Below are 22,341 nucleotides of genomic sequence, written 5' to 3'. Positions count from 1 at the left end.
TTTTGAATCTGGCAAAAATAAACCTTATCATTTGGATATTATCCTGAATGTGTCACAGAGACCATTTCAACCTATAGTCTGCCTATGATCAAGTTTCTATTTTATCACATGTTGGTGTGAGAAATGATGTCAGTCTCACACTTGCTTTATCCTGAGAAGCAAGAAATGCATCTTGGCCATGTTGAAGGCTACTGCTCAGAGACCTTGGTGAAGTGGAGCCAGAAGAAGTAATAGAACATATCCCAACCTACTGGACATAAGGGAATCCTTTTTCCTTGACTAGGATACAGAAGAAATGGGTTTGAAGTGCCACTTGAATTATCAACCCACAAAATGAGACCCAGACTTAGCCTTGTACTTTGCTTTAGTTCTGTGAAATTATTTTTGGCTACATGATCTGTCTCCCACCCAATAGTCAGCATAGATACTTATTCAATGATTCTAGAAGAGGAATCAATAGCAATGTCTAGCTTTTATTGATAGACATTATAGGCTCCAGATTCCATCGTGAACACAAATGAAGAACCAGGCAGGAGGAGGTTGTAATTTTCCTGCTTGCCAGAGGGCCCAGTCTACCAAGGCTGATGACCAAGCTTCTCTGGCAGAATCAAAAACCTAAATCTGCAAATTGAAACACAAAGAAACACTCAGCTAGGGGCACTCCAAACCTAAACGCCACCCAATCAATCATCTTGGAGATTGCTGGAGCTCTTTTCCTGGACCTGTAAAATGGAATTTGTAAAGCAATTCCCTTGGTTTTGGGAGGCTAACACAACTAGTAAGGCATAACTAAGTAAGGACAGGAAAGATCTGCTTTTTCTCTTCTCTCTCTCTCTCTCTCTCTCTCTCTCTCTCTCACACACACACACACACACACACACATTTCCTTGCACATGTAATTTTCCTGCTTACCAGACGGCTCAGCCTACCAAGGCTGATGACCAAGCTTCTCTGGCAGAATCGAGAACCTAAATCTGCAAATTGAAAGCCAGACATCTTTGTCCTTTGACTACTTTATCCCTTACCTTAGGGAACACAGTGACAGGTTTGGAGTCAAAAGGCTGACATATACAACTTTCAAATCTTGGCTGAAAGTCTACCCAGGAGCAGCAATTCTAGCCCTTAGCATGTGACAAAAGTAAATGGAAGGCTCCAAACCCACTGCACTTTGGCCTCAAAATACCATCACAGTATCCTACTCCAACTGTTTCTTTGGTCCTATAACTGTTGATGTCCACATTCACCGTTACAAGATGATAGCCTCTGACTAGGACAGTGTGTGGATCCTCAAGATCACAGGCTCCAAAATTCACTGGAAAGACAGCTCATGGCAGATTAAAGTCAGCAAAGCAAAGAGGCAAAGAGGCCCTTGGCCAAGTTCAGGAGACCCAGGCATCAGTTTCTGAGTGCCCCACTCTGTAAGGTCACACGGGCTTGTGTTTAGTGCCACACCACTCAAGACATTGTCAGCCACAGAAGCTCACTGAGCTCTGGTTTCCAGGATTTCCTTAAGGGTCCCCTGTGACTGACAGCAGTTACTCAGACTTTAGGTCCTGATCGAGAACAAGCTAAGTGTTCCCATAAATCACAGAGCAAGCATAAACAACTCAGACCTACTGAGTTACCCCTTCTCCTGTACATGATGCCATCAGAGAAGATGTACAAGGACCCTTCCCAAAGTTCCTGAGAACGTACTTAGGAACTTTGTGTTAGGAACTTGTAGCATAGTAGGTGATGTTATTGCCTGGGATATCAGCATCCCATATGGAAATAGGTTCGCATCGTTTCTATTCCGCTTAAGATCCAGCTTCCTACTAATGACCTAGAAAGCAGCAGGAAATGACCCAAGTGTTTGGGTCCATAGATAAAGCTCCTGGACTGGACCTACTCAACCCTGGCCATTGTAGCCATCTGTAAAATGAGTCAGTGCATGGAAGATCTCTGTCTCTCCCTCTTTCTCTACAATTCTTTCAAGTAAATAAATATTTTTTAAAAGAATAAAATTAAAATATATTTATATTAGTGCTAAAAAATGAAATTCACGTAAAATTTTGCACAATACATGTTTTTCTACTAGCTTCCTGGATATCACTCATATGCATGGATTTCAGAATTTTGCCCCAGAATAAAATTATCTCTTAACATCATTTTCTATGAGTATTTTGATATAGCCTTGTATAGGATTCATCATATTATTCCACATGAAGTACTCAGTAAAAACCATCATTTTAAAGAGGGGAAGGGTGGTTTAAGAGAAACTGACATTGATCCATGATAATGACCAAGAGTTACCAGGTCATTGGTGACAGGCACTCCCCAGACGGGAAGATGTAGTGCACTAATTCTGTCTGAGCAGCTTGCCCACCAACCTTAGTGGATTGGGCTCCTCTGGGAAACACGGAAGTTAGACCTATATGGATGTGTGTGTCTAGGTGAAGAGGAAAGGGAAAAAGAGAGAGAGAGAGAGAGACAAAGAGAGAGAGCGAGAGTGAGCAAGTTGGAGAAGAGGTAAGGAGAGACTTCCCCAGCATTAGCTGTCTAAAGCCAAGGGAACTGCTTTGCCTGTTCCGTTTTCTCTTTCTCCCCTTCTTCCTTTCTATAATTATATGCCTTTGAAATGAGTAAGAAATAAAAATAGATGATGATAACATCATTCTGACAATCCAAGGTGTCATTGAAGACAATATAAGAGGCAGTACAAACACTCTTGAGCATCAAAAAATACTCTGATGATATTCTCTGGAAACAAATGCTGGTCTCATGTAATTCAGAAACATTCCAATCTGGGAATGTTGAGGAGTCTATGGCCATACCACCCTGAACGCGCCCGATCTCGTCTGGGAATGTTGAGGAAAGGACAGGTTTTTAAAGGGATGGGTCTCAGATTTTATCTGGTAATTATTCACAACTGCATCACGACCTGCAAGACAGAGTAACACAAGAGATTCAAAACAGCTGAAGTTTCTCTCTATCTCTTTCTCATACACACACACACACACACATGCTATAGGATTTCAGTGAATAGACGAAGAACAGAACAAGAAAAAAGTTCATGAAAAAAGAACTGTATTTCCATTGGTGTATAGAGGACAGAGGAAATAATATTTCGGATAAAAAGAAAAAGAGCTAGCCACAGCCAAGAAGGAGCGAATCTGGAAGGTCTGTGAAGGTGGGCAAGTATGCAGCAGAAAAGTCCAGATTCGGAGAGTCCCACAGCGCACTGCCAACAGGACAGGGCTGGGCACAGGGCAGCGTAAAATCAGCAATAAGGAAATGCAGTTTTACGCGATTCAGACAACAGCAGCACAGGCCCTCCAGCCCCAGGTAACTCTCGTCATGCAGAGATGCACATCCAATGCTGCCAGTCAGGATAATGTTCTGAATACAAGAAAGAAACTTAATTTTTATATGAAATCAAACATCTTGTAGACAGACTGAGGTAGCCTACAAGGCCTAACTTGGGCCTCTACAAAAATGACATGAGATGCGGGTGGCAACGTGATCATCTTTCCACTTGAACATTCTAGTGCCCACTTCTCAATAAGACTCCTCTCCCAATCAGGCCTATTATATATACCCACTCCTAGATAATTAGCCACTTGTTTGAGCTCTAAAGCGGGCTATAGTTCACCATTATCAGAAGAATAACCTTGATTTCACAGATCCTGATCCTGCTGACGGCAGCCCACAATTATTTCCTGCAACAGAATGGCTCAGTCCTGGAGCAACCAATCTTGTGAATTTAGCAGCTGAGCACAACTGATGCTTGTGTCTGTCCCATATAGCAATCTAGGCTTTTTGGTTATCTGTCTTTCATGATAGCGTTTCTTAGGTTCCTTCCATTTTATGGCTCTCCCTTTCTCTGTATTCTGGTCTTCTTCACCTAGACAGGGACAGGCAGAGAAGTGAGAGTCACATATGAGAGAATTTTATAAAGAAAACCAACAGCAGGGTTATTTTGACCCTGTTCCATTGGCCATAACTCCAATACTAATAAACTGAACTTCAGGAGGGGACTGGGAACCAAAGACCAGATGTATACCTAAGAGGAAGCAGAAAACTGTACAGGAAATGAAGCACATCTGGAAATCTGAAATCTGATTTGTATTTTTGTAAGATGCATGTGTTTATCTGAGAGGCAGAGATAGAGGGAGATAAAGAGAGCTTCCACTCACTGGTTCACTCCCCAGATGGCCACAACAGCCAGGGTTGAGCCAAGTGTCAGGACTTCATCAAGGTCTCCCATGTGGGTGGCAGCTGGCTCAAGTGCTTGGGCCATCTTCCACCGCCTTGTCAAGTGCGCTTGCTGGAAGCACAACTGGAAGCAGAATGGCTGTGACTCTGATAGAGGCAGGTCGGCTCCTTCTTTTTCTAGCGGTGTTCGGTTTCATCCAATACCAGCTTCCTCATCTCAGGACTGAATGTGAAGTCTTATTTCACACTTAAGTACAAGCAAGGTTGAAAGACACGTTTGAAGTTGTCACAAAATTCAAATGCTTTCAGCAAGAATTATTCAACACCAGCAAAACATGCATTCTTTCTCTGTTCTCTCTTCCCCCGAAAACATGGAAGAAATCTCACCTTCAACCCTCAGTAACATACTGTTGTTATTCACCTTTCATCTGTATTCCAGGAGTGGCTCTTCATCTGTTTCTATAACGGCACCTTTCATATAAAGTGCACTCAATATGCTTAACTGCTATCATTTAAAAGGCTGAAAACCATGCTTGAATGTCATCAGCTGGTATTACATACCAGGAAAACACATTCATCAAGTACTTTTATAGGTAACAGCTTTGATCAAAATAAGGTTTAATTAAGCAAATGATTAGCACAGGGACCTGATCAAAGCATAAATGTACCGATTTCTTCCCTCTTCTGTATAATGAGTGCTCGTCTCCCCGGGCCCATCTGACTCAGACGTTCCTTTCATTCCCAGGAGAGAAAGTCCGTAGCCTTGTCTGTGGCAGCTGGGGCCAGCTTGAAGGCCGCAACTCCCAGTCCATTTTGACACGTTTACTGAACACAAAAAAGATCCTTGGGCTTGTAGCTCAAAACATCTCAACCAGTACACTGTGGTTCTTTTGTATGCTTTGAGATCGATGACTAAACATCAAACACGCAAGTTGTTAAAATTAAGCCATTTGAATCATTTCCCACTGATTCAAAAAGTTCACAAAAGTGAAATTATATTTGCAAAGTATTTAAATGGCTGTCTCCGAGAAATTCCTAAGTTCAGTAACTACGTACTTTGGCTCAAAGGATTTTGAATATGGACTGCAATGCCAGAAACAGGTAGAATAATAAAAGTGTCTTCCCATGAAACTCTAAAATGATCAGCCAGTCCAATTTTTACCTTATAATTTACTGTTCCTGGAGCTCTAAGTATGTAAAAGATTTAGATTTCAATTGAATTCAGTTTAATCTGTGCACTTATGTTTTAATTTCTTGATTATTAGTATTGGCGAAACTAGATGCACTAAATAGAGCTTGTAATTGATTTTATTCATTTTCCTGATTCATTCTTTTAGTCATCATTTCAGCTTCAGATTTTAATATCACACTTAGTCAAATTTTGGATAAAATTTCATCAAAACTGTTTTCACAAAAAAGAAGATGTTCGATAAAAGAACAGAAAAACCATAATTTGATTAAATTAATTCATTACAAGAGACAGTGTCCTAGAAAATCTATTTAATCTTACATAAGTAAAATTAGTATTTATATTTTAAGACTTTTCAAGGGTTCATTTTGCCTAATTCATATTAATATTTCAATGCTTCAAATTTTAATTGTATTTATCTTCAAAATTATATTTTATTGCACTTTACGTTTTCAATTTAATTATAACATTCTAAACAATGCAAATACACCTCAAATTATGTTTAAATTAATTTCTGAGTAAAAATGCCTGGAAAATATTAAAAGACTGGAAAATATTAATAATGAACTCTGCAAATTCAACAGATCCTTCCAGCAAAATATTTGGAAGTAAGCTATCAGCCAAAAATGCCTATCTATCGCTACATGTTACCAAGTATGACAATAGTTGAATAACTCACATCAGCATATTTCCATTAAACACCGATTCTGCAGCTAAGATTTTTGACATTTGCAATTATATAATAAGAATGTCCTCTTAAAGCTGGTGATGAAATCACAGCAACAGCAGCAGAAGCCCGCACAACTGCAGGACCACTCAACTGTCTGACTAGAAACTCACTATTTTCCGGAGGAGAGAAGGAATGCCACCTTTGAATAATATCGTGAATAGGTTAATACATGACATTTAAAGACATGGAAATAGTTTCAGTCTGGAAAATGGTGAGATCACAAACAGATCATCTTGGATTCCTTTTCACCTGTGTCTGAAGATTTTCCTTGGTAAGTGTCAAGACAGGGAAGAGCTTACATCAAAGGGACTTCACGGGAATTACGGGCATCAACTTTAAGCATAAAGTCTGATTCAAAAAAAACTATGCTCATGAAAACACACTCAAGTGCCTCGCTTAAAGCATGTGGAAATTTACACAAATTTTCATTTATTTTCTTTTTATGTGGTACTTTTTTATAATTACATAATATGAAAATGATTATTTTCATCAAGGCCTATGTAACATGTCCCCAAGTCCCCTGACTTTACCCCAGTATTCCACACAGGCGCAATGCTCTCCTATATAAGACACTGACATGAAGAATTTGGAGAATCCCTGTGCGTAGTTAGTAGGGTCCAATATGAAATCATCCACCATACGCACAGTACGTTTGAATGAGGCTCAATATATACTTTTATTCAAAATGGCAGAAAACGTGAAAGAAACAGAAAACTTGCAGTGGATTTACATGAAGTAACCTTTACAAGCTGTCTTGAAAAGTTCTATCATCTTAAAAAAAAAAAAAAAACTTTTTTAAATACAAAAAAGGTAATCACAAAACCAAGTCAATCAAAATTAAACTTCAGCCTTCTTCCATGATTGTAAATTATATCATTAATTTCTGGAAAATATACATGTCAAAAATCCACTGGTTACTCCATCTACTGATTAGAATTACTTTCTTTGAAAAATGATAACTTTGAGAAATTGGCTGATCTTCTCCTCTGCTCTGTTGTCGTTCGGTCATTTTCCCCCACCTATGTCTGCTGAAATGAACCTTTTACCATCACTTTTTCATAGGTATACACATGGGATCTGCTACAGTATTCAAGAGCTAGCACACTCTCCTTTTTATAAAGTGCCAGAGGATGTCAGAGGGTCCCTTCCCACTCCAAGATAAATGATACTTGACCTTAACATTTACATTGAAAAGAGGCACATGGAGCAGCACAAGCAATTTCTCCATGATATGTCTGATCACATTCAGTATCCACTTACACAGAATTGTCATTCCGGGAAGCACAAATGTGACATATTCACAGCAGTAATGGTCAGCAGCAAATATTTTCTTTAAGACAGGGAGCAGGAAGGCAGTTATCAAAAGGGCAAGGCAGCAACCACACAATTGCAGGAATAGTCAATGCTTTAAAAAAATCATCTTCAGATACATTGAACATATATGACAACATATTTGCAATAAAATCCCTCAAGCAACTAAAATTGCCTGGGGATCTTTAAAAATAGTGGTAGCAATAATAATTATTGTTATGTCATTCATCCTTATCATACTATTTTATATAATAAGGGATGTCATAGACACTGTATGTCTTAAAGCCTTAATAAATATATAGCTTGTAGAAAATGTAACCATATTAAAATATCCTTAATATTCAGTAAAAAGCTAAAATAAAATCTCTGCTAGATTGTAGCCCCTAACTGCTCAGAAACATTAAGTTCTATACTATTTTGGTTTTTTCCTTAGTTTCAATTGTAAAAAAAAAAAAAAAAAAAGTGAATTCCAGGATATTATACACAGATACATTGTATCTGGACTGGAATCAGAGTATCATTAACAGTTATAAAATTCTCTAACATTATGTGTGAGCTCCAACCTATTAACATAGATTTGAATGAGTATACAATTTTAAAAACTAAACATTTGGAAACATTAGTGATATAAGATGAATTTCACATTCAAAGTCATGGATTATAACCACATGCTTTGCAACCTGTCAGATGAGGATGAGAGGCACCAGAACAGATTGCAATCATTTCCCAAAATTATCTGACAAACAGCACATGGAGTTAAAATGGTGCAGTCCATTAGGTTACATGACAGTTAAACATCCAGAACCAAAGTACTCACATATAATATAATACAGACTTACAGTATTGTAAGTATATTATGAATGACAACTTCAAGATTTTGCTGGTTAATAAGAATCCCTTCAAGTTATGCATTTGGCATGCTGCCATGGGCTCTGTGAAAAGACTGGATAAAAGGTGTTTCTTCAGGAAGTTCACAAGATGTAGCACTCCAAACCTTCCAGTAACCATGCAGTTAAAATGTTGGCTTGTTCATGTATTCTTCCATGGTCTGAAAGAGAACAGCAAATTAGAACAGTCTTCTTTTTAAACCACATCCTTTAGCAAACTGCAATATTTTGTTCAGTCTTTTAACTTTTAACACTTTATAAGAAACTTTCAAATGTATAAATGGACATCAACTCTTACATGTTCATTGGGAACGAGGGTTCAAAGCTTAACATAATTTGTATACTCAACCATACAGCTGGAACTACAGAACTATCTATTAAGGAAAAGCTGGACTTGATCACAAAACATATGTCTAGGAAGAGAAAGCTCCAACCAACAGCTCTCAGGTAGATTAAAAGATACACACCGTAATGTTGAAATCCCCTTCCATGATTTTTGAAAAGGCTCTTGTCCCAAGAAGGGTTCAATTTACAATTACATTTCCTCAGCCTCTTCATTAATTACCAAGTTTGTTAACATACTCCAAAGCCAGATTTTTTTTTTCCAGCACTTGTTAAAACATACTTGAACGGCCTCATAAATGTCAGCAGAATTAAACTTGAGTAGCACACAAGATGGATGGACTTCCTATATTCTCTCTACAAAAACACCAAACAGGTCACCCTCAACCAACCAAACCATGCTTTCATTTTCCTATGTTCAAAAGCTAGCTCTAGAATACGCTTTGATTATCTGGAGATGTGACAGTATGTGTCATCATACTAAATTAGTGAGGATAGCTTTAAAAATTGTTTTAATATTTTTTAAATTTAATATTTATTTGTATTAACTTGAAAGGCAGAGTGATGGTGGGGGTCATGGGGAACAGACAGAGAAAGAGATCTTCCATCTGCTGGCTCACTTCCTAAGTGGCTCCAATAGCAGAGGTGGACTAGACTAAAGCCAGGAGCCAGGGACTGCACCCTGATCTCCTACCAGGGTGGTAGGCCCCACAACTTGGGCCATCAGCCACTGCTTCCCCATATATACCAACAGGGAACTGGATCAGAAGTACAGCAGCTAGAACTCAAACTGACTCGCCAAATGGATTGATAGCCTCGCAGGTGATGGATTAGCTCACTGTACCACAATGTTGGTCCCCATATTTCTTAATATTCTAAGAAATTTTATTTAGTTAGGGGTTGGAGAAAGCCCCAAAGGCTACTTTAAAGTTTACAATTGTTCTAAAAGTTAAAAAATGTCAAAATGAGTCACGACAGCATTTAGATCCACATACAGGAAGGAAAGGGCAGTAATTCTTTTGTTTTGTGCAGTTACATTATTTTCACCTGTCCACTCCGACTAATCTGAAGCAGACAAGATACACAAGGTCAGTTTTTTTTTAAATACATTTCCCCAAATGTTCATTGACTTTTCCAATGAGAGTTCTACGGCTCAAAATATCCTGATAGAAAATGTTTATTCTCTAACTGGCAAATGTTAATTCAACAGGGGAGGGCAACCCTGACATTGCCTGCTCTCTACCAGGAACAAAAGGCTAAATGTTGGGCCCCTTGAGACCTTCCCTTCAGTCACCAGTGAAATAAACTACCAACTGGTGTGAAGTATGAAGGAGTTCACTCTTGAATCACCTGCTTCCTGGATTTAAACACAACTAAAAGCAGCAGACTTACGTGTGTGTTTGCCCCGATTCAGGGAGCTTTAATTATTAAGGTGTCACAGACTGTTAAAAGTCTGCTTCTCCTCCACGGAGTTTCCACATTAAGGATCCTGAGGATCAAATTATAATCTCCATCCTCTACTGCCTACCTCTCCATCCTGGTATATTTTAAGAAATGCTGTTCTGTGGAATTTCCAAACCACTGTTTTCTCGAGTACCTTGTAAAATCCCCTTCCGGTGGCATTTGGAGAGAGCCAAGTAACTCAGAGAAAGTTTAAATGCGTTTGTTGAAGTGAGAACATCTCAGGGAATGAATGATTAAATGCACTGGCCTCCTAGTGGGCACAAGGAGCTACTGTCTATCACTCCTGCTCCCACAGAGTCTCCAGGACCAGCCACGTGAGGACCACTCCTCTTGATGGGTGAGAGCAAGTCAGCAGCTCCAAGATGTGCCAAAGCAGTTACTGAGGAATCAGACCTCGAACTTGCCCGAACTTGGCCTCTTGTTTTCAAAGAGCATGCAGAGTGACTGTAACTTCAGAATAGGACTTTATCACGGTCTGGATTCTTCTGAACTGATGCTCCAAGATAGGAGGGTGGAAAGGCTCAGTTAGGGGATGGAAAGAAGTAACAAGAAGTGATAGAACAAGCCAAACCCAAGACAGAGAGAGAGAGAGCGCGCACTGGAGCTGGATGGATCACTTTTATTTGGAATGGTAAAGGTCAGGGGTTAGCACTCATGCTCTTTCACAGTGTCTGTGGGTAGACAGAGGAGAAAACGTAGCTAAGCCCTGATCAGGCGTGGTGCAAACCTGGGCTGCTTTCTCAAAGTCTTGTGGTTTTGTTTGTTTTGTTTTGTTTTTAAATAAGTACCACAGAGAGTCAGGAGCTGTACAAAACAGATGGTTCGGGACTCGTTCTTTTTTTTTTTTTTTTTAAAACCTCTGCAAGCAAGCCACTTTATTTATACAAACAGGAACATGCATACAACCTTACCCAGGGGCACAACAAATTTTCATTAAAATGATAAATGCCATCTTCAATAATAAAGCTCTAATATTGCTGGCAAATAAAGTCACTGTGTACTGCTCATCTCCTTTCCTAGCAGAACACAGACATTTTAATGAAAGTCTGTTTATATATCTCATCAAGTTATTCTTAAAAACAATAGCGCTGGCAGTTGATCCCTTCTTGACAGGGACATATCCTCACGGTAAAAGTCTCACCCAAACATTCAGACTCTAGAAGCCAGCTTCCTCTGTCCCAGTCCCCATTCCACACTTGCTAGTTGTGTGCCATTGAATAACACGTCATTTAACCTCTCAAAGTCTAGTTGACTTATCTGTAAAATGGGGTAGTTATACCAGCATGAGCACATTCCCCCTTGACATGTGTGGAAACTGTACTAACCTCCTGTAACATGTCAGAGTCTTCAATGGCTTTGACAACAACTTTCTTGGATGTCTCCTGCACTTCTCCACCTATGATAAACTCATCAAGGATGAAATACGCCTTCTCAAAATTAAAGATGATATCCAGCTCACAGACCTGGTAGGACAAAAATAAACATTTTGAGAAACTTACATCTGAAGAAACATTTTGCAGGATTTCAAGTTTCACAGGTTTACATCCATACGCCACATAAAAGACCAAAATATCTGATGGGGGCCAGCATTATGACATACCAGGTTACACTGGCTTGTAATGTAGGCAGGCATCCCATACCAGCCACCAGACTACAAGTTCTTGTTCCAGCTTCTCCATGTTCTTTAAAAATGTCTTGGGAGAAAACAAAAAGACAGCCCAAACGCTGGACCCTTGTCATGCAAGTGGAAGACCTACGTGGTGTTCTGGATCCCTGGCTGCAGCCTGATGCAGAGGATGCCGTTGTAACGCGCTCTCCCTCTCTCTCTTTCTGTCACTATACCTTTCAAATAAAACAAAATCAATCTTGGTGGACCAGTGCCATGGTGTGGCTCACCATTTTAGCCATTTGGGGCATAAAGATCTCTCTCTGTGCTCACTTATACTAAAATTGGAATATCTCTTTCTCTTTCTCTTCCTCCCTGCCTCTGTCATCTCCCTCTAACTCCACCTTTCAAATAAATAGATAAGGTTTTTAAAACACTAAAATATATGTAATTCTCTATACAATGCATGAATATATAGTGATGTTGTATATTGCAATAAGACCCCCAGCCCTCAGTGGAGGAACAAGGCCACTCAGCCTTTACTTCTGTCTACACAGAGCTGAGAGCCAGCTGGCTTTCAGCTGTGAGTGAGGAACTCAGATTCTCTGCTCTCTGGGATGTAAATCTTGAATCCACCCATGAAGACTCCCTTAGCAAATCACTCAAGAGAAAACTGGCTCAACTCGGCTTAGTCTCAAAATTATGTCACAGGCCAGAGGTTCTTGAGCCTTAGAGTCTAGATGAGTCAGGCTCACCCAGAGGCTCAATAAAACACCTTGCTGGCCCGGCCCCTGCTTCTGATTTACTAAGGCACCTGGGATGTTACATTCAGAACCACTCCCTGATAGAGTCTGGGGCTCAAGTGAGCATGTACCAGGACCACTGCCTGTAATTCATTACCCTTCCAGACAGTTGCCAAGCACTATCCTTCCTCTATCTGTTTACTCCTCAACTCCTGCTCCCTGACTTTCCTTTGCAGACCAAACCTTCCAGACCCTATCAGCCAAAAGAAGCTGCCCACTAAAGGTTCCAAATCCTGCCCCACATTTGCTGTTAGCAGCACTTGCTAACTCTTCACCAGTGTCTGGCCTATGGAAAGTACCTTCCTCTTGATCCTCTGGCTACAGTAATGCTATGTAACACCTGTTCTCCTCCCAACATCTGGCAGTTCCTCCTGTAACTCCCTTGCCGATTAGCTCTCTACCATCTTGCATTGGCTCCACAGTGACTTACAGAGTGCTCATGATGCATCACTCAGCAGAACAAACATCTCATTACATTCTAGTGACTCATCTTCTCCTTAGTCATTGGTGTCCCCCAAAAGAGGCTCTCCTCTTTGTGATACGCATGTCCACCTGATAGTTCAAGTGGCTTTCTACAACTGTGTCTAGAATCCAGGGTGCTCAACAAAACTCGATGTCCAGCCCTGATTACCCTCTGGGGCACTAAATCAGTATTTTCTTTTGCTAACTAAACATCTCATTTGGGAGGGTCCTCATGTCACCATGCCCCAAACTCCTAACAAGCTCATTCTTTTCCCTTTGGTTCTTATTTTGTTTAGTAGATGAAGCCACACTTAATTGAAAGACAGAAAGAGTTGGGAGAATTCTTCTGATGACTCTCCCAAATAGCTGCAAAAGCTGGGATTGGGTCAGGTTCAATCTAGGAGCCAGGTGCTCCATTCTGGTGGCTATCCCAAGTGGGTATCAAGAATTTAAGAACTTCAGACATAATCTGCTGCTTCCCAGGCACATTAGCAGTGAGCAGGATTAAAAGTGGAATAGTTAAGACTTGAACCAGCCTTCCAGTAAGGAGTGAAAGCTTAAACTCCTGCATCATATGCCCAACTCTGGAAAATCTAATTGCTCAATAGTACATTCTAAAGTTCAATTCACTCCTCACCCCATTCTACTCGCCCTTGGTCTCACCAATTCTACACATGCATTCCTCTAAATCCCTAATCTTTTCCCCTTCTTGGTTTATAAGTCCCTGGTCAGGCCCTGCAACAGCTCTCTTTAGGCCATGACAATGACCTTTGGCCTGAGGTTTGTGTCTACTTAAGGTCGTTGACCACGTACACTTTGCTAAAATGCTTACCTTCTTCCTCTCCTGTTCAGGAAAAACTTTAATTCCTTAGCAAGGAATACAGAAATCTTCACAACTAATCAGGGCCCTGCTCTCTGGTTCTTGGTCAGTGCTCACCCCATGCTATAGCCACACACGCCATGATCTTTCTGTGCTCTTACATGCCTTCTTCACCTTTTACACATTCCAGAAATTCCTAGAATGTTCCTCCTCTTCTACTGGCCAAATGAATGCTTAAGTTTCAAGGCCAAATTCAAGTCAAGGGCAGAGCAACTGACCAGACTGTTCCCCATTCAGACTTATCATTTGCACTAGATTCGCACTTGCATCTTCTATTAGGATATGCGCACTTACTGGTCACTCATCACAGCCCCATTCCCCATACTGTGAGTACAGGGTAGGGCCTTGTCTTCAGTGCTTCAGGTCTCATTTCTGAACACACTAAGCATTAACAGCTTCCCAGGTAATTCCCCAGTTCTACTGAATGCTATCACTTTACATAAAATAGTTGCCAATATCCTTAAAATGGCTGCACTGATTTAGGATTTAGGCCAATAAACTTGCAGATTCCACAAGGAACATGGTTTGATTGAATGAAGAAACATACAACAAGTGAATGTAACAGAAATGTAATAAATAGCCAGTTCAGAAAGCATGTAACTCAACTGCAAGGGTTATAAGCTTTTCATTGGCTAGAAAACAGCATTAAATCAACAATAAGCATACACATACACTCACATATAAATCCTCTCCCTAAAACATCTGCGCATATGTATGGGTTTGTGTGCACATATATGTGTATATACATACCTGGCTGTACATACAGGCATGCATACACACATGTGTGTGACCAGTTTTCAAATTTAAAAAGATTTTAATTTTTAAAACATTAACTGGGACACAAAAACAACCTAGGACTTCCCAGAACCAGTAGGTTTCACTCATAGGAACAAGCTTTCAGGAAAGGAATTACACTTGCATATGAATTGTGCCATTTATTTCTCATTCCAGGAAACTGGAAGATCATGGAACAGAGCTCCCCAAGGTAAGAACGTGGTGAAGCAGAGCACAGTTTGGGCTGGACATTGACAATTACAGCCTAGGCTGGGCACAATACGTTCTTCGGTTATGGAAAAGTACACATCATGAAAAAATATACAGGAACTCCAAAACTTTCTGAATCAGAATAAACTCACTTTTAACCCTACTTGCCATGCGATTTGTACTCTTTTATATGCAGAGTCTTTAAAGATGGAAAGGGAATAGAATCCATAAAAGAATTCTTGAAAACCTTGAGATAAACATTACCAAAACAAAGGAAAGGCTGTTAAGAAACAATTCATAGACAACACAAGACATGGAAATGTCCAGTAGTTCTCTTGTACAATGTACAACCTTACCAGTAATTACAGATATGCAAGCTAAGTTGATGTGCATCTGAAAATTAAGAGCTAATATCCAATATATAGAACATTGCTGATGATTTGAGCAAATCATATTGGTGATGATTTGGGCAAATAGGTATTCAAACTCACTGTTAGCAAAAGTTCTAAATTTTACAGACTACTGAGGGTTCAATTGTGTAGTATCTATCAATTTTGAATGTACAGGTCCATGAGGAATTTATTTCCATATTGTGTTCGAACTAGAACTTAAAAACATATATAAACAACTAAAGTTACGACATCACTTATAACAATTGGATATAACCCAGCGTTCATCCAGTAAGGGAATTGTTTAAATTAGATTTTGTATATTCCCACTAAGGAATGTGAATTCTGTGTAGAGTTTAGACACATGAAGCAGATATATACAGACAGATATGGGAAGAGATTCAAGATCGACTTATAAAGAAGAAAAGTTGCAAAATATTATGTATAGTACAGTCCCATTTAAAAAAAAAAAGTTTAGAAAGATACCTGAGCGTGATGCACTGTTTTACGATTTTACATACTTAAAAGAAATCAGTTAATCAGACATTCATACACATTAAAGAAATTAGGAGAAATAAGCAGTTACCAGAGCTCAGAAGTGGCAGAAGGCAGGAGTTAGAGTATCAAAAGTCCTGGAACATCAGAGGTCAAGGCAGACGCACACCGGGAATCCAAGACAGACAGGAGGCTTGTTAAGACAAACCAGCCATCAGAATCCTGCAAAGCGAAGCTGACACACACACACAAGTTCTCTAAGAATGTCTTCTGCTCCACTCAGAGAGCAGCAACCCATCCCCAGGCATGCAGGGTCCTCCACAGCCATGGAGCTAGGAACTTAACACCCAGTAAGGGATAAGAATCGGTAAGGTGGTACAGAGACAGCTACACACAAACACACAGCACGATGCACAGCTGCTGTCTCTAGAAACTTCAGAGATGTACAAGCACTGCCAGTAGGGTAGAGACTGTTATAAATGAGCAATTGCATCTTCACAAATGATGTAAAACTCTAAAGTGCTACTCTATGGTTATTCTTTGAATCTAACCCCATCTGACATTAAGAAAACATGCTCGGGAATCTTAACCCAAATCCACATTTCTTTCACTATTGTCTAAATACTCAAATAGTTCAAAGACTCTTCCTGAAGGCAATACAGGAAAAATATTATCTTGATGCTCAGGAGGCTAAGCCATCTCATTTTGTAAATACTTATGGATTCCTCACCATTACCGCAATAATAAATATCTGGGTTTTTAATCTACTTCTTTTTTTCATGTATCTAGATTCTGAAATAAATGCAGACACAAATCCTCTATCTTAAACTTCTTAGCCTTGTGCCTTGTTACAATTTGATTTGTAGGTCTTCTCATCTGGCAGAATGCATAGTGCCGTGAGATTATTTTTGGCATTTCACCAACTAAATCCTTCTGGCTAGAGCCTGAGAAGCAGCTGCCCCTACCTGCTCAATTCTGTTCTAAAGGAAATGCAACGCATTTCACATTACATGCAGGAAAAATAAAATAAACCACACATAGATTCACAAATAAAATAAGAATAATTACAACACAATGCACGACTACACAGCAATGATTGGCTTTTACAAAATTCATATTCACTTTATTTTTTAGCTCTCCCAGAAGCCTCATGAGATTAGCAAAGTAGATATTTCCATTGACCTTTTCTGAGTGTCATTTTTAATATACGTAAAATAGAGGTTGGGGGCAAGCTTCAAGTCATGGGCCTGTTGGGAGCAGGTTGACCCCAACATCTGCCAGGACTCACGGTCCTCTTCCTTTTACAACAACAAAAATTCCCTAAATCAAGCTCCACAACTCACTGGAACAACAGCATCCACACAACAAATAAATCCCAAAAATCAGAGTACAGTCTCAGGAAAATAAGGCAGATTTCTAAATCCTAAGCATACCCTTATTTTCTGTGAGACTTTGAGGAATTTCTTCCTAGGCTCTATAAATTGGGGTCAGTGTTACTTCCTAAAGATTGAAAGATTAACTAGTTGATCCGTGTAAATCTCCTTGGAATTGAAAAGTACTTAAAAAAATAATATAAATCAGTAGTCATAGATTTTGACTTATCTGTCTTTAGAAGATAATATTTCCCAACACAAATATTTTCCCAGCACAAAGTCTTCCTTTAGAAAAAAATGACAGAATTCCAAAAAATCTTTAATATCAACACAAGAGATAAAGAAAACCAAAGAGAAGTGTATTATTCTTGAGATGATGTCAGTGAGAATCAGAAGGAAGGCTTTGCTGAGCTCTGTTAAATAATAAGAAGTGAATAGCTACTGGGTATACAGCCTTGAACTGCTCTTAGCTGCTCTTAGCTTAATAAAAGATTCATTGCATTTCTTAGTGAATTAAATTTTAGTTAATGATGATGATAGAGGTTCTAACAGTGTGCCAGAATAGGATGGAAAATGAATGCTAGGGAAATAAGAATTCATTCTGTTTCTCCTCAGGCTGAGCATGGGTGAAGGTCATTCAAGTTCTCTTGAGAAGCAACTTGCTCTGAAATACCTGGCTGAATGTGTTCATATACATTGAGACAGAAATTCAGCCACAATTCACATCCTTAAAGTTGGCTTCAAAACATAACAGTTCAAATCAGGGTTCAGAAACCAAGAGTAGGAGGCAAGATAGGAGAGAGTTCCAAATTCAGAAAAACTCCTTCAGGCCCTTGCAAAAGGCCAAGTGTGAAGCTTATTTAAAAATAAATTAATTAACTAAAAGTACCAAAAAGTCCAAATGCATTTGAATAATAGCGTTAAATTAAATCATTTCATGTTTGAAATCATGTTGCTATACATTCACAAATTTCTCTTCAAAAGGCTAAGAAACTTGGTAAACCAGATGAGGAAGACAAAAACCAGTCTATTTCTTACTACTTCTGTATAAAATATAGATCAGCAACCTGAAATGCCTGAAGCAACTTTGATTCTATAACATTACCTACAAAAGGAAAGAAGTGGGAAGTTCTTTTAGAAGACGTTCAACTGCTCATGTTTATGAAATGTATTGTAACAAATCTGATAAGATCTAATATGGTGGTCACTGTTCATTCTATTAAAGAACACAGACAACCCTTTGGCAGTAGATTTTCCTGGCAACCACATCACAGGAATCTTCAGTGAACAAGGGAATATAGAAGTGAATTCACTGAATAGAAAGCATTTTCTAAATCTAATGTTTCATTTCTTCAGATTAAAGTTTTCTGTAATATCTGCTACAATCTGCTCAAGCACTGGCTCCAAATGGAAGTAAGTAAACCAATGAGCCTCGAGTCATGACCTTGAGAAAATGGCCATCTGATACCTCAGTACATCTTGTACCAGTCAAACGTACCACAAGGCTCTTCTGCCCCACTAGAGCCCTGGCTAAGTCAGGAATATAATAAAAGAAAAGTAACAAGATTGGAGGGATGGTCTGTGCTCTTAAGACCCAGTAATTCTGATTCTAACTTTCAAAATAAATAGGTAAATCCTAAAAAAAAAAAAAAAAAGGGAAATTTAGCCCAAAATGAAAAGTGCTAAGCAGGGTCTAGTAACAGGTAGAGAAGGATGGAAATAACACTGTTCTTTTGCACTGAAGGATCCTAGAACAAAAAAGATTCTAACCATAGGGCAAAACAGGTCGTCAGGAGAGGCCAGTCTTTCCCATGAGAAGCCCAGTGAAAACCATCATCAGCCAAGTAAAGAGTCACCTGCAATGGGGAGAGTTACGAGACACACAGGACACTAGCAAAAGAAGAAGGGCACATAAGGGGAGAGAGAAACGGAAACCAAAGGTGGGACCTTCAGAAACAAGACAGAAGCAGCAGAAATCAGTGGCATGACAAAATGAAGAAGGGCGAATTTAAAGTAAGTGGTACCATGAGTGAGGAACCGGGGCTGCAGATGTAAAGACAGCAGACACCTAAGAAGGGTCCCTGGTCTTGACCATAGGAAGGATTCAACAGTGACTCTTACTTGCTGGGAGCTGCACAGATGAGAGCCACACTGCAACCTGCTGTGGAGGAAAAGGGCTCCACACAATGGGGCAGCTGAACTGGTGCGACTCGCGGCTCTTCATGCAGAATGGTTACTGTAGAGCGGTGTGTATGGAGCGGATGTAAGGATTTTGTTTGCTTGGCATTTTTTTCTCTATAGCTTAGGTGGAAAAAAAAATCCAATATCCAAAAAAGAAAAAGAGAGAGAGAGAGAGAGAGAAAAGATGAAGAGGAGATAGAAGAAAAAACAATGAGAAATAAGCGGGGAAAATACCAAGAAATGCTTCACAATGAAATGCTGGCTCAGTACCAGGTCTCATTAATCATGGCCTACAGATAAAGATACATCTGCCTTGCAAGGTGTTGGGTCTTCCACTTGCTGAAATATATGGACATGGCAGAAAGCCTCATAACGTGATCCTAGTGGAATAGCGTGATTCTCAGTACAGACACAATTTCAATTTCATAATTGAAGGATAGAAGCAATGTGATGACAGACGGATCTGAAATAAGAGCTGAGACGCAGACTGTCTAATTCCAAAAGACCAGAACACTTACATTTCCAAAATATTTGTCGAGCAACTCCACATAACGATGCACAACCTCTAGCGTCAAGAGCTCATTGTCCTGATTTTCTACTGCACAGCAAAAATATAAACTAGCATACCTTAAAAGGAAAAAATAAAAGCAAAAATATGATGATCATACAATCAGAAGACAATTTTGCACAATACATATCCCAAGTCACCCCCTTCTCCCAAAGGGCTGGATCCATCCAATAAGGAAATCATTAATCACCATATCCAACACCCTCCCCAAATACGAAACAGAACCTATGAAAACATTACGGTCAATGAATATTTCTGCGATTGAGATGTAAGATTCTCAATAAGTCTTTAGTATGAAGAGCTACAACCAGGGAGCAGCATCTTTTGGCCCATGGCAATCACAGTCTCTGTTCAGACACCCTGCCATTCGCCAGTTGTGGAGTATCCGGACCCCTGATTAGTGCCCAGAGGTGTCTACCCTCACTGCTCTCAAAGCTCACTCTATTTCAGTCATTCTGTCTATGTCCCCCATCTCAACTTGTCAAGCTCTCACCTGGACCCAGCAGAAGGAGCTCAGCCCAGACCCTTGACCATTTACTACTTTAAGTGTCCAGTCTTTCTCATTGAACACACTCTGCAAGAACACATCCTCCCTGTGGATGCTGCAGCGTGATGCTGTGTGCAGAGCCAACTGGGCTGTGTTCTGAATCCCAATTTCTTGGGAGCGCATTAGCAAAATGACCTCTCAGTTCTCTTTCCTCATCTAAAAATTCAGATCCCTTCCTAAAATAGTCTTGCCATTTGCAAGTAGGTGCAGTAAGAAGCATCGTGATCTTAAATTTGGAAAGAGTGTTTGAATGCCAACCCTACTAATTGCTAATAATGGGGACTAACTGTTTAAACTGTGTGATCAGCTTACTCACCTGCTGATATGAGTAATAAGTGTTGTAAGACCGACTTGTTGCGCATAGCCCCCCTCCTTTCTGGATCACACTAAACTGAATTTTCCCATAGCATTTTTAACTAAAGGAAAACATTTTGTTTACTTAGCAAATGCAGCCACTCCATGACACTGAGAATATTAGATCTCACTGCCATTATCTTCTGCCATTAAAACAATCATGGGTATTTCCTGCACAGTTCATATGTGTCCTATTGACACCTAGTTTAAGTACTGTTAAGTAATAACAAACAGTTTAAGAATCCATGTTAGCAGGGAGGAGTGGGGAGGAAAAAATGTGTTCTTAGAATTCTATGAACTACATTGAGTCTGTTAAAAATGAAAAAGCTTTATGGGCCCGGCGCAGTGGCGCAGTGGTTAAGGTCCTCGCCTTGCACACCCAGGATCCCATATGGGCGCCGGTTCTAATCCCGGCAGCCCCACTTCCCTTCCAGCTCCCTGCCTGTGGCCCGGGAAAGCAGTCGAGGACGGCCCAAAGCTTTGGGACCCTGCACCCGCGTGGGAGACCTGAAAGAGTCTCCTGGCTTCGGATCGGCATAGCATCGGCCATTGCGCTCATTTGGGGAGTGAATCATCGGATGGAAGATCTTCCTCTCTGTCTCTCCTCTCTGTATATCCGCCTTTCCAATAAACAAAATAATAAAAAGTGAAAAAGCTTTAAATAAATAAGTGATAGATAAATCCTGTGCTTACAATAAAGCAAAGGGGGAAAAAAACTATGTTGTACATCACAGACTCACCATAACTGGGAGTCCTTTTCTAATTTTAAAACCTTTACACTTTCTATTGTACCTGTTTGCCATAGTAAGACCATACTGGAAAGGAACCTCAATTAGTGAAGAAACGGAGGCCCCATGTTCATTTTATGATGAGACCACAGGTAAATCAGTCTGCTGTTACAGTCACTGGGGAAACAAGGGGGCTGCAACGGCAACCTAAAATGTTCAAGATTAAGACAAACCCATGTAACCAGGAGAAGCTCAAGTCTCATAAAGCTACTCACACCTTTTATACACAAGTTTCAGCTCCTTCCAGTCAACAAAACTGCTTGTCCTGTGACCACGGGAGAGAATGATCTGAACAATTTCCCGGGTGATCTTTTTCCGTTCCTTGTCGGAGAGAGTGGTATACCATTTCTGCAGCCGCAGCTTCCCTTGTCGACTGAAGAGCAATATGAAATGTATCTGGAACACACAAAGGGTAGGAAAAACCTGAGCTTGGTCAGTCTGATCATTGCGCATAGATACTGAAATCCAGTGGCTGGGTTTAAGAAGGGATATAAATCTAAATAGTTGAGAAAATACTTACCAGCATGAGGACTAAACCAATGACCAGTGATACTTAGCCCAAGGACCCATTACTGGGATAAAAATATGTCAAGGAACAGTGGCCCACTTTTGAGAAGACATGAAATTCTTCCTTCATAATTCATTTTTTTTTAAGAATAATGGAAGTACTTATTTCAACATCCTAATTCCATATTCTAATTATAGAAATATAATAAAGAGATAAAGAGAAACAGTAAAGGAAAGGAAGGTGAAATAGGGGAACAAAAGAGAGAAAGCAGGACAAATATGGCATA

General features: G+C 39.9%; 1 protein-coding gene across 1 annotated transcript; it reads right to left on the bottom strand.

The window, feature by feature from the left end:
* Positions 1–5,935: 5,935 nt before the first annotated feature.
* Positions 5,936–21,943, bottom strand: LOC121168089 (AP-1 complex subunit sigma-3-like; the record flags this gene model as incomplete). The annotated part of the gene is made up of 4 exons (XM_040997855.1): positions 5,936–8,472; positions 11,443–11,580; positions 19,809–19,917; positions 21,765–21,943. Coding segments are annotated over 4 exons (462 nt in total), but the record flags the coding sequence as incomplete, so codon positions are not given.
* Between the last annotated feature and the right edge of the window lie 398 nt (positions 21,944–22,341).

This window comes from Ochotona curzoniae, unplaced genomic scaffold (genome assembly GCF_017591425.1).
Source record: "Ochotona curzoniae isolate NIBS_2020 unplaced genomic scaffold, NIBS_Ocur_1.0 patch54, whole genome shotgun sequence".
NCBI lineage: Eukaryota > Metazoa > Chordata > Mammalia > Lagomorpha > Ochotonidae > Ochotona > Ochotona curzoniae.
Note: the sequence above shows the minus strand (reverse complement) of the source record. Positions and strands in the feature narration are given on the sequence as shown.